Source organism: the organism of the source record quoted next, unplaced genomic scaffold (genome assembly GCF_019419815.1).
Source record: "Pyrus x bretschneideri cultivar Hongxiangsu unplaced genomic scaffold, Pyrus_bretschneideri_v1 Contig19, whole genome shotgun sequence".
Lineage (NCBI taxonomy): Eukaryota > Viridiplantae > Streptophyta > Magnoliopsida > Rosales > Rosaceae > Pyrus > Pyrus x bretschneideri.
This window is the reverse complement of record NW_025999490.1, coordinates 5,690,001-5,705,747: the sequence shown is the minus strand read 5'-3', so window position 1 is coordinate 5,705,747 and position 15,747 is coordinate 5,690,001. Positions and strand designations below refer to the sequence as shown.

General features: G+C 39.7%; 2 protein-coding genes and 1 pseudogene across 2 annotated transcripts; 2 read left to right on the top strand and 1 right to left on the bottom strand.

The window, feature by feature from the left end:
* Positions 1 to 351: 351 nt before the first annotated feature.
* Positions 352 to 8,726, top strand: LOC125476370 (G-type lectin S-receptor-like serine/threonine-protein kinase RKS1). Its single transcript, XM_048582380.1, has 8 exons — positions 352 to 1,903; positions 1,990 to 2,127; positions 2,236 to 2,378; positions 2,536 to 2,746; positions 2,855 to 3,092; positions 3,216 to 3,366; positions 3,449 to 3,762; positions 8,344 to 8,726. Exons 1-7 carry the CDS (start codon positions 589 to 591, stop codon positions 3,749 to 3,751), a joined length of 2,499 nt encoding a protein of 832 aa, XP_048438337.1. The 5' UTR covers positions 352 to 588; the 3' UTR covers positions 3,752 to 3,762; positions 8,344 to 8,726.
* Positions 5,157 to 13,310, top strand: LOC103960095. Its single transcript, XM_009372539.3, is given in 15 exon segments — positions 5,157 to 6,467; positions 6,554 to 6,688; positions 6,797 to 6,939; positions 7,104 to 7,314; positions 7,436 to 7,673; positions 7,797 to 7,947; positions 8,030 to 8,343; positions 9,068 to 9,084; positions 9,998 to 11,263; positions 11,350 to 11,484; positions 11,593 to 11,735; positions 11,902 to 12,112; positions 12,234 to 12,471; positions 12,592 to 12,742; positions 12,825 to 13,310. Coding segments are annotated over 15 exon segments (4,893 nt in total). The 5' UTR covers positions 5,157 to 5,230; the 3' UTR covers positions 13,128 to 13,310.
* A 159-nt stretch (positions 13,311 to 13,469) lies between these two features.
* Positions 13,470 to 15,747, bottom strand: part of LOC125476461 — a 9,747-nt pseudogene continuing 7,469 nt past the window's right edge.

Genomic DNA, 15,747 nt, shown 5'->3' with positions numbered 1-15,747 from the left:
CAAAACTGTTTGTGGCCAAGTTAGAGAATTTCATGTTTAAGATCAAAATCATTCATCTTATAAATAACTCTATAAAGATTGTCTCTCCAAAAAAGCAATTAATAAAGTTGTTTAGTCATCAAAATGTATAAAAACAAAGGAACGAGATTGGTAAAAGTACTAGAAACCATCTATGTATTTCCTACAATAAATTGATTAAACGAACTTATTTTTAATTTATTTTTTACGAAGATGATCTTTACATAATGATTCATAACGGTTTAGAGTTTTGAGTAGTGGGTAGAAGTTCCTAGGAGTTTCTATTATTTTAAGTAGGAGTCTCTACAAAATCCTGTAATTCGAAAACAAAGAACTTTGAGCTGGAGATCTTACCATTTTTCAGAGTCAACGTATTATTCAAGAAAAAATCAATAGTCAACTTTGACGGAACTGATTAACCGTCAACATCCAACTCTCCTGGATCTGAGTCGTGCTTGGCGGTTGCCGGGCAAATTATTCAAAAAAGCAACAGAAATTCCAACTGAAAAACATAAACATCAGCGACAATTCTTCATCGTGGATGCAAAATTCCGAATCCCCAGAAGAGAAATGTTGTTCTTCAAACCTCTGTTTCTGTTCTTCCCCCTTCTCTCGCCACTCTGCGCATCCCGAATCCCCAGAAGGGAAATGTTCTTCAAACCTCTGTTTCTGTTCTTCCTCCTCCTCTCGCCACTCTGCGCATCCATTGACACCATAACAGTCAACCAACAGCTCAAAGACGGCGACTCTATAGTCTCCAAAGACATAAAATTTGAGTTGGGATTCTTCGGGCCCGACAACTCTAGTAGTTCCAGGTACGTCGGAATCTGGTATGCAAATCAACCGGAAAAAACAGTTGTTTGGGTGGCAAACAGAGACAACCCCGTCAACGATAGTTCCGGAGTTCTAGCAATTAACAGGTACGGAAACCTGGTTCTCTCTGCTGCTGGGAACATTTCCATTTGGTCAACGAATGTGTCTGTCGATGTCCAAACCAGAAGCACTTTTGTAGCTCAGCTTTTAGATTCTGGAAATTTAGTGCTTTTCCAGGAAAATAAAAGTGAGAGCTTGATTTGGCAGAGTTTTGATTACCCAACTGACACTTTACTTCCAGGAATGAAAATTGGGTTCAATTGGAAAACTGGGTTGGAATGGAAATTGACATCATGGAATTCCGAAAAGGACCCTGGAACCGGGGACTACAGTTTTAGGGTGGTTTCCAATTCAACTGCCACCCCACTAATTGTTGTGTTTAAGGGTTTGAGCAAGTATTGGAGATCTGATCCATGGGCGTGGCCGAATTTTGTAAGCAATGATGAGGAAATGTACTATTATTTTACTCCGAGTGAAAACGGTTCTGTAGCACAAGCGGTTTTGAGGGATTATGGATTGTATCAACAGCTGAAATGGAGTGATGCTGATGATCAGTGGGAGGAATATTGGTCTGCACCCAAATATCGGTGTGACAAGTACGGACAGTGCGGTGCTAACAGCATATGTAGCCCTGACAACGTTAATCTGTTTGAGTGTGAGTGTTTACCTGGTTATGAACCGAAATCTGTGAATGATTGGAATCAGAGAAATGGGTCGGATGGGTGCGTGAGCAAGCGAATTGGGGGGTCGAAATGTGGGAATGGGGACGGGTTTGTGACGGTTCAAAGAGTGAAAGATCCAGATGCATCGATAGGAGCACAGTTGGTTAAAAGCATGAGTGATAAAGAGTGTGAGCAGGTGTGCTTAAACAATTGTTCATGCACTGCATATATGAGCTTAGGGCGGGAAGGGCGGATTGATTGCATGACATGGTATGATGATTTGATGGACATTTTAGTGCGCACAGAGGTGGGAGGAGACTTATATGTTCGCGTGGACAAAATCGAATTAGGTAGTGATTTCGCTGGTCTTGTTAGGTGTCCTTACTGGTTCTGTTTTTCATGGTTTTCTAATCCTTTGTCCAACTCGAATTTGCAGGTAAGCATTCCAGCAAATCAAAAGGTTTTTTGAGACGGAGGGGCGCTGTGGTTATTCCAATAGTTTCGGTACTGGTGGCATTGGTACTAATCATTGTGTTTGCCTGCTGGCGGCATAAGAGAAAGAGTAAAACAAAAGGTTTGAGAAGTAGTTGTCCCCTCTGAATTGTTTAATGGTTTGATCTAAATAAAAGCAATGCGATTTGATCTAAATGAATGTCTACAATTGGTTTATGTGACAACACAGACTACATGGAGGTAGATGAACTTGAGGAAACTAGGAGACACCCTGAGTTGCAATATTTCGACCTGAGCACCATACTAGCGGCCACAGACAACTTCTCGCCCGTTCATAAACTCGGCCAAGGGGGTTTTGGCACTGTTTATAAGGTAAATCCCAATTTAGAAGTCCTGCACATTTTTTGACTGTATGATTTCTTCTGAGCAGTATAATTTTGTTCTGTTTCTTCAAGTCTCAGAGTATTTCTTTTTGCATTTTAAAGCATGAAGGCCTAGTAGTAATTGTAATACTGATTCGTTGCTTCAGGGCCAGTTACCAAATGGGCAGATAGTAGCTGTGAAAAGATTGTCAAGAACTTCAGGACAAGGGGTTGAAGAATTCAAAAATGAAGTTGCACTGATAGCAAGACTTCAACACCGGAATCTCGTGAAACTTTTAGGCTGTTGTATAAAGGGAGAAGAAAGGATATTAGTCCTGGAACACTTGCCAAACAACAGTTTGGACTACTTTCTTTTTGGTATATCTACAGCAAAAAATTCATTTGTTCATACTGTTTCGAATATACTTGAAGCTTCATAGCGAGATATATAACATGTATTTACATAAAGACAAATATCTTGTGCAGATCACAAAAGAAGGTCCTTGTTGGATTGGGATAACCGTTTTGAAATCATCAATGGGGTTGCTCGTGGGATTCTGTATCTTCACCAGGACTCAAGAGTTAGGATTATCCATAGGGATCTAAAAACCAGCAATATTCTTCTAGATGCTGAGATGAACCCAAAAATTTCTGATTTCGGCATGGCAAGAATACTCCATGGGGACCAACTGCAGGACAAGACGAACAGAATTGTTGGAACATAGTAAGAATTTTACTTGTGCTCAAACATTTATTGAAGGAATGAATCACCAAATATTCACATTACACAATCAATTTAACTATAAACTATTATTTGGCTTTAACATTTTCTTTTCATCATATGCAGTGGCTATATGTCACCAGAGTATGCAGTGTTTGGGAGATTTTCAACAAAGTCGGATGTCTTTAGTTTTGGGATCATATTATTGGAGATTGTAAGCAGCAAGAAAAACAACGGTTTATATCAGGAGGATCATTCCATGAACTTGATAGGACATGTATAAAACACTAATTTTTGTTGCAATCTACCCCTCGTACTTTTTCATGCCTTGCCTCAAATGAAATTACTGTCAACTGCAGGTTTGGCAGCTGTGGAGAGAAGGCAGAGCCTTTGAAATTGTGGATTCGTCATTAGAGTCAAATCAGTCCGAGGAAGTCATGAGATGCATTCAGGTTGGCCTTTTGTGTGTGCAAGAAGATCCAGAGGACCGCCCAACCATGGCAGCTGTTGTTGTCATGTTAAGTGGCGAAGCATCTCCTCCAGTACCTAAGCAGCCTGCATTTGTATTCAGAAAAAACCCCTGCAGTAATGCTGATCCATCAGTTTCGAAGGAATCATGTTCTATAAACGACCTGACAATAACTAAATTTCAAGCTCGATAATGATGCAGCAGGCTCTTTTGCTTGCATAATTGTCTGTCCCTATACTGCTGGCATTTGTTGGCCTTTGTATGACACACCGGAAATGCATTAGAAAGCAACGTGCGGTTTCAATGTATGCGTAAGCGACCGGAACATGAATCTTTTGAGCAATGATGAGAGAATACGGATGCAGTCTAAGCGATCGGGAGTTTGAGCTCAGATGACTTAGCAATTTTAAGATATTCGAGTACCTTTGAATTTGAGTGACTTGATCATTTCACTGTCTTTCTTGTTGCAACAATTCTGATACTTTATTGTGGTTGAAGGTGGAGAATATTTCATATTTGTCAAATTGCAGATAACCCTTGAAACGTTCAAAAGCCAGATCCATTTTATTTATTTTTTGTTATATGGTTCTCTTTGGTCTTTCCAGTTTTTTTTACTTCCTGTGGTTGAGTCACAGTCAACGTAATTAGAGTCGGAGAGAGACTTCCATCAAATGGGGATATCAAAAATAGCAACAATGTGAACGTATAGGTACGAAAATCACAGAAAAATAATTAAAATCCATTGATTCAAACACACAGATGCCCCGAAAATGTATATGAAAGTGTTGCTTGTGGTTTTCCTCTTCCGATTTGCACGTCCAGGGAAATCATCAACATGTGAAGGACGGTGACCTCTTATTCTCCAATAAATAAATAAAAAAAAATCACATTTGGGAGTATTAATAAATCACCATATTGTCACCTTTCATGTTCATTTGATTATTCTTCTTTGAAAAAGGGATTAGCTGGTGGTTTCGTCGCTGTAGTCCACATTTCCAGAGAAAATGAAGACTCACAAAGACATTTCACCCTCCCTTGGCCACCATCCTGTGGTTCACACGCATTAGAAATAAACTCAGGACATGCTATGTGGAATGCGGGCATAGAATTCGTCCCCGACCATTGGGTCATCCCATGATGGTTATGTTCATTTTACCATTGGTATAGCTTATATATGCAGCGAATGTAAGTCTTGTAGCCTAATGCTTATCACCTAATATTCAAGGATTATTAATCTCAAATGATTAAGCTTGTTCATACGCACATCACCGTATGTTCATGTTAGGTGTTGACAGAGAAATTCTGTCTTATAACCAATATAACATTCTAATCAAATGACGACAAATTTGTGAGAATTATGACAAGTCCTATGCCGTGTGACATTATGAGACACAAGAGGCAAGTACCAAATGACATTATGAGATGATGGTGTGATTATGATTGCGTCCGTTTTGGCAGCGGGTCTGCTGTACCTAAAATGAAGTTGAGTTCTGGTATAACACGTGTCACAAAATTATAGGAGAAATACGGTGGGAGACAGCACTGAGCCGTCAGTTTTGAATTAATCAAAATGAGGGTACTTATTATGACCGGATGATTCCAAATAAAGAAAAATAAATATCAGGGATAATTCTTCATCGTAGATGCGAAATCCCAAATCCCCAGAAGAAAAATGTTATCCTTCAAGCCTCTGTTTCTGTTCTTCCTCCTCCTTATGCCACTCTGCACATCCATTGACACCATAGCACTCAACCAACTGCTCAAAGACGGCGACACTCTAGTCTCCAAAGACAGAAAATTTGAGTTGGGATTCTTCAGGCCCGACAACTCCAGTAGTTCCACGTACGTCGGAATCTGGTATGCAGATCAACCTCAAAAAACAGTTGTTTGGGTGGCAAACAGAGACAACCCCGTCAACGATAGTTCCGGAGTTCTAGCAATTAACAGGTACGGAAATCTGGTTCTCTCTGCTGCTGGGAACATTTCCATTTGGTCAACGAATGTGTCTGTCGATGTCCAAACCAGAAGCACTTTTGTAGCTCAGCTTTTAGATTCTGGAAATTTAGTGCTTTTCCAGGAAAATAAAAGTGAGAGCTTTATTTGGGAGAGTTTTGATTACCCAACTGACACTCTACTTCCAGGAATGAAAATTGGGTTCAATTGGAAAACTGGGTTGGAATGGAAATTGACATCTTGGATTACGGAAAACATCCCTGGAACCGGGGACTACAGTTTAAGGATAGTTTCCAATTCAACCGCCACCCCTCTAATTGTTTTGTTTAAGGGTTTGAGCAAGTATTGGAGATCTGATCCGGGGCCGTGGCGGAATTTTGTGAGCAATGATGAGGAAATGTACAATTATTTTGCTCCGAGTGATAACGGTTCTGTAGCACGAGCGGTGTTGAGGGATTATGGATTGTATCAGCAGCTGAAATGGAGTGATGCTGATGATCAGTGGGAGGAAACTTTTGCTGCACCAAAATATCGGTGTGAGAAGTACGGACAGTGTGGTGCTAACAGCATATGTAGCCCTGACAATGTTAATATGTTTGAGTGTGAGTGTTTACCTGGGTATGAACCAAAATCTGTGAATGATTGGAATCAGAGAAATGGGTCGGATGGGTGCGTGAGTAAGCGAATTGGGGGGTTGAAATGTGGGAATGGGGATGGGTTTGTGACTGTTCAAAGAGTGAAAGATCCAGATGCTTCGAACGCACAGTTGGTTAAAAGCATGAGTGCTAAAGAGTGTGGGCAAGCGTGCTTAAACAATTGTTTGTGCACAGCGTATATGAGCATAGAGTGGGATGGGCGGATTGATTGCATGACATGGTATGATGATTTGATGGACATTTTAGTGCACACAGAGTTGGGACGAGACTTATATGTTCGTGTGGACAAAATCGAATTAGGTAGTGATTTTGTTGGTCTGGTTCAGTGTCCTTACTAGTTCTGTTTTTCATGGTTTTCTAATCCTTTGTCCAACTCGAATGTGTAGCTAAGCATACCAACAAATCAAAGGGTTTTTTGAGGAGTGGCGCTTTGGCTATTCCAATCATTTCGGTAATGCTGGCATTGGTATTAATCATTGTGTTTGCCTGCCGGCGTCATAACAAAAAGAGTAAAACAAAAGGTATGAGAAGTAGTCGTCCCCTCTGAGTTGTTTAATGGTTTGATCTAAATAAAAGCAATCCAATTTCATCTAAATGAATGTCTGCAATTGGTTTATGTGATAGCACAGACTACGTGGAGGTAGATGAACTTGAGGAAACTGGGAGACACCCCGAGTTGCAATATTTCGACCTGAGCACCATACTAGCGGCCACAGACAACTTCTCGCCCGTTAATAAACTCGGCCAAGGGGGTTTTGGCACTGTTTATAAGGTAATTCCCAATTTAGAAGTCCTGCACATTTTTTAACTGTATGATTTCTTCTGAGCAGTATAATTTTGTTCTGTTTCTTCAAGTCTCAGAGTATTTTTATTTTTTTTTTTCATTTTAAAGCATGAAGGCCTAGTAGTAATTGTAATACCGATTCGTTGCTTCAGGGCCAGTTACCAAATGATCAGATTATAGCTGTAAAAAGATTGTCAAAAACTTCTGGACAAGGGGTTGAAGAATTCAAAAATGAAGTTGCGCTGATAGCGAAACTTCAACACCGGAATCTGGTGAAACTTTTAGGCTGTTGTATAAAGGGAGAAGAAAGGATATTAGTCTTGGAACACTTGCCAAACAAAAGTTTAGACTACTTTCTTTTTGGTATGTCTACAGGAATGATTCATTTGTTCATACTGTTTCTAAAACTATGCCAAGCATACTCGAAGCTTCATAGCGAGATATATAACATGTATTTTACATAAATAGAAATATCTTGATGCAGATCACAGAAGAAGGTCCTTGTTGGATTGGGATAAGCGTCTTGAAATCATCAATGGGGTTGCTCGTGGGATTTTGTATCTTCACCAGGACTCGAGAGTTAGGATTATCCATAGGGATCTAAAAACCAGCAATATTCTTCTAGATGCTGAGATGAACCCAAAAATTTCTGATTTCGGCATGGCAAGAATACTCCATGGGGACCAACTGCAGGACAAGACGAACAGAATTGTTGGAACATAGTAAGAATTTTACTTGTGCTCAAACATTTATTGAAGGAATGAATCACCAAATATTCACATTACACAATCAATTTAACTATAAACTATTATTTGGCTTTAACATTTTCTTTTCATCATATGCAGTGGCTATATGTCACCAGAGTACGCAGTGTTTGGGAGATTTTCAACAAAGTCGGATGTCTTTAGTTTTGGGATCATATTATTGGAGATTGTAAGCAGCAAGAAAAACAACGGTTTATATCAGGAGGATCATTCCATGAACTTGATAGGACATGTATAAAACACTAATTTTTGTTGCAATCTACCCCTCGTACTTTTTCGTGCCTTGTCTCAAATGAAATTACTGTCAACTGCAGGTTTGGCAGCTGTGGAGAGAAGACAGAGCCTTGGAAATTGTGGATTCGTCATTAGAGTCAAATCAGTCCGAGGAAGTCGTGAGATGCATTCAGGTTGGCCTTTTGTGTGTGCAAGAAGATCCAGAGGACCGCCCAACCATGGCAGCTGTTGTTGTCATGTTAAGTGGCGAAGCATCTCCTCCAGTACCTAAGCAGCCTGCATTTGTATTCAGAAAAAACCCCTGCAGTAATGCTGATCCATCAGTTTCGAAGGAATCATGTTCTATAAACGACCTGACAATAACTAAATTTCAAGCTCGATAATGATGCAGCAGGCTCTTTTGCTTGCATAGTTATCGAACTTCTATTCTTTTTATTTCCCTTATAATTGTCTGTCCCTATACTGCTGGCATTTGTTGGCCTTTGTATGACACACCGGAAATGCATTAGAAAGCAACGTGTGGTTTCAATGTATGCGTAAGCGACCGGAACATGAATCTTTTGAGCAATGATGAGAGAATACGGATGCAGTCTAAGCGATCGGGAGTTTGAGCTCAGATGACTTAGCAATTTTAAGATATTCGAGTACCTTTGAATTTGAGTGACTTGATCATTTCACTGTCTTTCTTGTTGCAATAATTCTGATACTTTATTGTGGTTGAAGGTGGAGAATATTTCATATTTGTCAAATTGCAGATAACCCTTGAAACGTTCAAAAGCCAGATCCATTTTATTTATTTTTTTGTTATATGGTTCTCTTTGGTCACCAGTTTTTTTAACTTCCTGTGGTTGAGTCATAGTCAACGTAATTAGAGTCGGAGAGAGACTTCCATCAAATGGGGATATCAAAAATAGCAACAATGCGAACGTATAGGTACGAAAATCACAGAAAAATAATTAAAATCCATTGATTCAAACACACAGATGCCCCGAAAATGTACATGAAAGTGTTGCTTGTGGTTTTCCTCTTCTGATTTGCACGTCCAGGGAAATCATCAACATGTGAAGGACGGTGACCTCTTATTCTCCAATAAAAAAAAAAATAATCACACTTGGGAGTATTAATAAATCAACATGTTGTCACCTTTCATGTTCATTTGATTATTCTTCTTTGAAAAAGGGATTAGCTGGCAGTTTCGTCGCTGTAGTCCACATTTCCAGAGAAAATGAAGACTCACAAAGACATTTCACCCTCCCATGCCCACCATCTTGTGGTTCACAGGCATTAGAAATAAACTCAGGACATGCTGTGTGGAATTCGGGCATAGAATTCGTCCCTGACCATTGGGTCATCCCATGATGGTTATGTTCATTTTACCATTGGTATAGCTTATGTATGCAGTGAATGTAAGTCTTGTAGCCTAATGCTTATCACCTAATATTCAAGGATTATTAATCTCAAATGATTAAGATTGTTCAGACGCACATTACCGTGTGTTCATGTTAGTAGTCGAAAGAGAAATTTTGTCTTATAACCAATATAACATTCTAGTCAAATGACAATAAATTTGTGAGAATTAGGACAAATCCTATGCCATGTGACATTATAAGACGCAAGAGACGAGTATCGAAGGACATTATGAGATGGTGGTGTGATTATGATTATGTCCGTTTTGGCAGCAGGTCTGCTGTCCCTAAAATGAAGCTGAGTTCGTATTAAATGGTATGACACGTGTCAAAAAATGATAGAAGAAATACGGAGGAGGGAGACAGCACTGAGCCGTTGGTTTTGAATTAATCAAAATGAGGGTACTTATTATCACCGGATGATTCCAAATAAAGAAAAATCATTATCCAAATTCTTGCGGGGCGATTGAAGCACAAAACTCTAACCGATTATTCTTCGAAGAAACTGATATGACTGTCAACATCCGAAGTCTCCTTGACTCGAGCCATGCTTGCCAGTTGCCGTATAAACTACTCAATCCAAATAAGCAGCAGAAATTCCAAGAGAAAAAGATAAATATCAGGGATAATTCTTCATCGTAGATGCGAAATCCCAAATCCCCAGAAGAAAAATGTTATCCTTCAAGCCTCTGTTTCTGTTCTTCCTCCTCCTTACGCCACTCTGCACATCTATTGACACCATAGCACTCAACCAACTGCTCAAAGACGGCGACACTCTAGTCTCCAAAGACAGAAAATTTGAGTTGGGATTCTTCAGGCCCGACAACTCCAGTAGTTCCACGTACGTCGGAATCTGGTATGCAGATCAACCTCAAAAAACAGTTGTTTGGGTGGCAAACAGAGACAACCCCGTCAACGACAGTTCCGGAGTTCTAGCAATTAACAGGTACGGAAATCTGGTTCTCTCTGCTGCTGGGAACATTTCCATTTGGTCAACGAATGTGTCTGTCGATGTCCAAACCAGAAGCACTTTTGTAGCTCAGCTTTTAGATTCTGGAAATTTAGTGCTTTTCCAGGAAAATAAAAGTGAGAGCTTTATTTGGGAGAGTATTGATTACCCAACTGACACTCTACTTCCAGGAATGAAAATTGGGTTCAATTGGAAAACTGGGTTGGAATGGAAATTGACATCTTGGAATTCCAAAAACGACCCTGGAACCGGGGGCTACAGTATGAGGATGGTTTACAATTCAACTGCCACCCCTCTATTTGTTTTGTTTAAGGGTTTGAGCAAGTATTGGAGATCTGATCCCGGGCCGTGGCCGAATTTTGTAAGCAATGATGAGGAAATGTACAGTTATTTTACTCCGAGTGAAAACGGTTCTGTAGCACGAGCGGTGTTGAGTGATTATGGATTGTATCAGCATCTGAAATGGAGTGATGCTGATGATCAGTGGGAGGAAACTTTTGCTGTACCAAAATATCGGTGCGACAAGTACGGACAGTGCGGTGCTAACAGCATATGTAGCCCTGACAACGTTAATCTGTTTGAGTGTGAGTGTTTACCTGGGTATGAACCGAAATCTGTGAATGATTGGAATCAGAGAAATGGGTCGGATGGGTGCGTGAGTAAGCGAATTGGGGGGTTGAAATGTGGGAATGGGGATGGGTTTGTGACTGTTCAAAGAGTGAAAGATCCAGATGCTTCGAACGCACAGTTGGTTAAAAGCATGAGTGCTAAAGAGTGTGAGCAAGCGTGCTTAAACAATTGTTCGTGCACAGCGTATATGAGCATGGAGTGGGAAGGGCGGATTGATTGCATGACATGGTATGATGATTTGATGGACATTTTAGTGCACACAGAGTTGGGACGAGACTTATATGTTCGTGTCGACAAAATTGAATTAGGTAGTGATTTTGTTGGTCTGGTTCAGTGTCCTTACTAGTTCTGTATTTCATGGTTTTCTAATCCTTTGTCCAACTCGAATGTGTAGCTAAGCATACCAACAAATCAAAGGGTTTTTTGAGGAGTGGCGGTTTGGCTATTCCAATCGTTTCGGTACTGCTGGCATTGGTACTAATCATTGTGTTTGCCTGCCGGCGTCATAACAAAAAGAGTAAAACAAAAGGTATGAGAAGTAGTCGTCCCCTCTGAGTTGTTTAATGGTTTGATCTAAATAAAAGCAATGCGATTTCATCTAAATGAATGTCTGCAATTGGTTTATGTGATAGCACAGACTACGTGGAGGTAGATGAACTTGAGGAAACTGGGAGACACCCCGAGTTGCAATATTTCGACCTGAGCACCATACTAGCGGCCACAGACAACTTCTCGCCCGTTAATAAACTCGGCCAAGGGGGTTTTGGCACTGTTTATAAGGTAAATCCCAATTTAGAAGTCCTGCACATTTTTTAACTGTATGATTTCTTCTGAGCAGTATAATTTTGTTCTGTTTCTTCAAGTCTCAGAGTTTTTTTTTTTTTTTTTTTTTCATTTTAAAGCATGAAGGCCTAGTAGTAATTGTAATACCGATTCGTTGCTTCAGGGCCAGTTACCAAATGATCAGATTATAGCTGTAAAAAGATTGTCAAAAACTTCTGGACAAGGGGTTGAAGAATTCAAAAATGAAGTTGCGCTGATAGCGAGACTTCAACACCGGAATCTGGTGAAACTTTTAGGCTGTTGTATAGAGGGAGAAGAAAGGATATTAGTCTTGGAACACTTGCCAAACAAAAGTTTAGACTACTTTCTTTTTGGTATGTCTACAGGAATGATTCATTTATTCATACTGTTTCTAAAACTATGCCAAACATACTCGAAGCTTCATAGCGAGATATATAACTTGTATTTTACATAAATAGAAATATCTTGATGCAGATCACAGAAGAAGGTCCTTGTTGGATTGGGATAAGCGTTTTGAAATCATCAATGGGGTTGCTCGTGGGATTTTGTATCTTCACCAGGACTCGAGAGTTAGGATTATCCATAGGGATCTAAAAACCAGCAATATTCTTCTAGATGCTGAGATGAACCCGAAAATTTCAGATTTCGGCATGGCAAGAATATTCCATGGGGACCAACTGCAGGATGAGACCAACAGAATTGTTGGAACATAGTAAGAATTTACTGGTGCTCAAACATTTATTGATGGTTTGAATCACCAAATATTCACATTACACATTCAATAACTATAAACTCTTATTTGGCTTTAACATTTTCTTTTCATCATATGTAGTGGTTATATGTCACCAGAGTATGCAGTGTTCGGGAGATTTTCAACAAAGTCGGATGTCTTCAGTTTCGGGATCATATTAGTGGAGATTGTAAGCAGCAAGAAAAACAATGGTTTATATCAGGAGGATCATTCCATGAACTTGATAGGACATGTAAAAAAACACAAATTTTTGTTGCAATCTACCCCTCAAACTTTTTCATGCCTTATCTCAAATGAAATACTATCAACTGCAGGTTTGGCAGCTGTGGAGAGAAGACAGAGCCTTAGAAATTGTTGATTCGTCATTAGAGTCATATCAGTCCGAGGAAGTCTTGAGATGCATTCAGGTTGGCCTTTTGTGTGTGCAAGAAGATCCAGAGGACCGCCCAACCATGGCAGCTGTTGTTTTCATGTTAAGTGGCGAAGCATCTCCTCCAGTACCTAAGCAGCCTGCATTTGTATTCAGAAAAAGCCCCTGCAGTAATACTGATCCATCAGTTTCGAAGGAATCATGTTCTATAAACGACCTGACAATAACTAAATATCAAGCTCGATAATGATGCAGGCTCTTTTGCTTGCATAGTTATCGAACTTCTATTCTTTTTTATTCTCTTATAATTGAGTCTGTTTCTGTACTCTTGCGTGACTAAAAGTCCTAGATGATCTGCACGGTATATCTTGTATGTCTGTGAAGTGTAATCATATAATGTACACTGCGAAGTGAAGTCATACCTTTTGAAGAAAAACTTAAAGCATATAAAGTGCTTAGCAGTAGCCCAAGTGGTGAGGGTGAGTGGAAATATGGGTTAGGATTAGGCTATGTCCGTCCATTGTAACCCAAAAAAATTAAATCGTGTGCCGACGTATGCACTGTTTTTCTCTGTCTCCGTCTAATGATGTTATCGTGACTTGTTCACAGAATGTAGTTCTCCCGGATTGCTTGAGAATGACGACGAATCTGTTTGACCTGCATTCCTTCCTAGCCAAAAACCAGGGCTTTTAGGCTGGGGCATTGTTGCATCTGGACTGCTCAGCATGAAAACCACAGATGACATTCGAGGCCTATCAACCACCTGCTCCTGGACGCATAAAGTGCCATTTATATATTTATATCTTTTATCTTTTAAACATAGTTATCTATGTGTTTAATTGGTCTGTAAAGTGTTTCGATAAGATTAATCAGCAAACGGGCGGACATTATACTTCAAAAAAGTCATGGTGCACTTTTCCTTTTTTAATAAAAAAAAAAAAAAAGCGTATCAATTAAGCACACCAAGAAACTACGAAAAACTTCTTGAAGCACAAGAAAAAAAAAAGCCACATTGCAAAAGTGCAATGTACGAAGACGGTTTTAAGAAAGGATGATACTTGAATCTTGTGCGATTACTGGGATTGCCTTTTTGCATGAAATGTATTTACGCGTGCTATTGAAGAAAGTTGAGGTTCTATCGTAAAATCAATTGGCAATATGAGGAATAGCCCAACTGACACGCCCCGATCCCGATGTCTAAAGGACAGTGGGATGGCCACGTGGTGGCTGACACCCAAAGGTGACGCAAGTCATTTAATGAATGCATATGCCGAGAACATGTGAAACATGCATATAAATTTTGTGCGAAATACACAAAGTAATATTCAAATACAAACCTTGCTAAAATAATATACTAATATTCTATCGTCAAAAAAGTGATAGTGATAATGCATGACATGTTCAGAGCATACATCTAATTAAGAATACAAGCGGAATGTGCTATTACAAGTGATGTCAAAGTAGAGAGGATGGCACGATGTCACTGGTAAGAAAAAGCCTCGTAGCTCTGACTGTATGCCTCGTTCCTATGTCCTGAGGGAGCGTAAAACAAACATGAGTGAACCAAATTGATATATAAATAGTACAAACATAATTATTCAACAACGTACTAACCCCTAAAGTTTATGAAAATTCATATAACATAATATGTAATAGGTGTTCTGAAAACCCTAGCATGCCATAAAACCTAGTGTGCTAAATAATGGTATCATGTATCAGTATCTCACGGCCGAAGTCACCAACCTATGCCTGGCCGAAGCCAATACAAGTATCTCTCGGCCAAAGCCACCAACCTACGCCCGACCAAAGCCAATATAAGTATCTATTGGCCGAAGCCACCAACCTATGCCTGGCTGAAGCCAATATAAGTATCATCGCCCGTAGGCAGAACATTGATCACTAGACAAACACAAAATCATTGAATATAATATTTCCAACATAAAAATATATATCTCAAAACATCTTCATAGTATATAGTCATCCATCATATATACTACAAAGAGTGTAAAACACATGTTCATAAATAGTATATAGTCATCCATCATATATACTACCATGAACATAAATTCGATAACGTATGGTATTCCAAAATATTCTTAGTAAAACATGATAATCATAAAGTGTAAATCTAATTTACTCATAAAACATAACAATTAAATCATGCTTTTCATGTATGCATTTCTACTATTAAAACATGCATTTTAGAAGGGGTCCACTCACATATACTCCGTCAGAAGGACGGAAATGCCCCTAAAAAACTCACCTAAGCACAAAAAGGGTCAAATTAATAAAACTATACTACAATGATTGAATTTGGGAAAACGGACATAAAAAAATATTCAGGATGTCGAATTACCCTAAGAAGGGTCCTAGGTAAATTTCGAAAAAGTCAATAAAAGTCAACACATGCTTGTTTGACCCGACCTAGAGGAATATTCCAACTGGATCGGGTCAAACGGGCCTGGGGTTTGGGTCAAACCGGTTCAATGGGCTGGGTCGGGGCTTAAAAGGTTTTGGGCTTGAGGCTACCGGGCCGGAGGCCCAAGGGCTTAGGTCCATAAGGTTTCTGGGGTGGATGGGTTTGGAAACTGGGTTGAGCCTAAGGCCTGGGTTAGGCTTGGCCTAAGGATTTGGGTTAGGTTGCAAGGTTTTGGGCTAGGTTCAAAGGATTTGGGTCAAGTTGACCCGTTTTCAAGCTAATGAATTGGCCGGTTTCTGGGTACCACTTCAAACGCCTATAACTTATTCGTTACTCAACCAAATCAAGTGTTCCAAATGAAAGTTGTAGTACTCGACAAGATGAAGAGATTGGTACCTTGCACGATGGCTAACTTACCGTGTTTTGGCCAAAAAACGCCTCGAAAGGG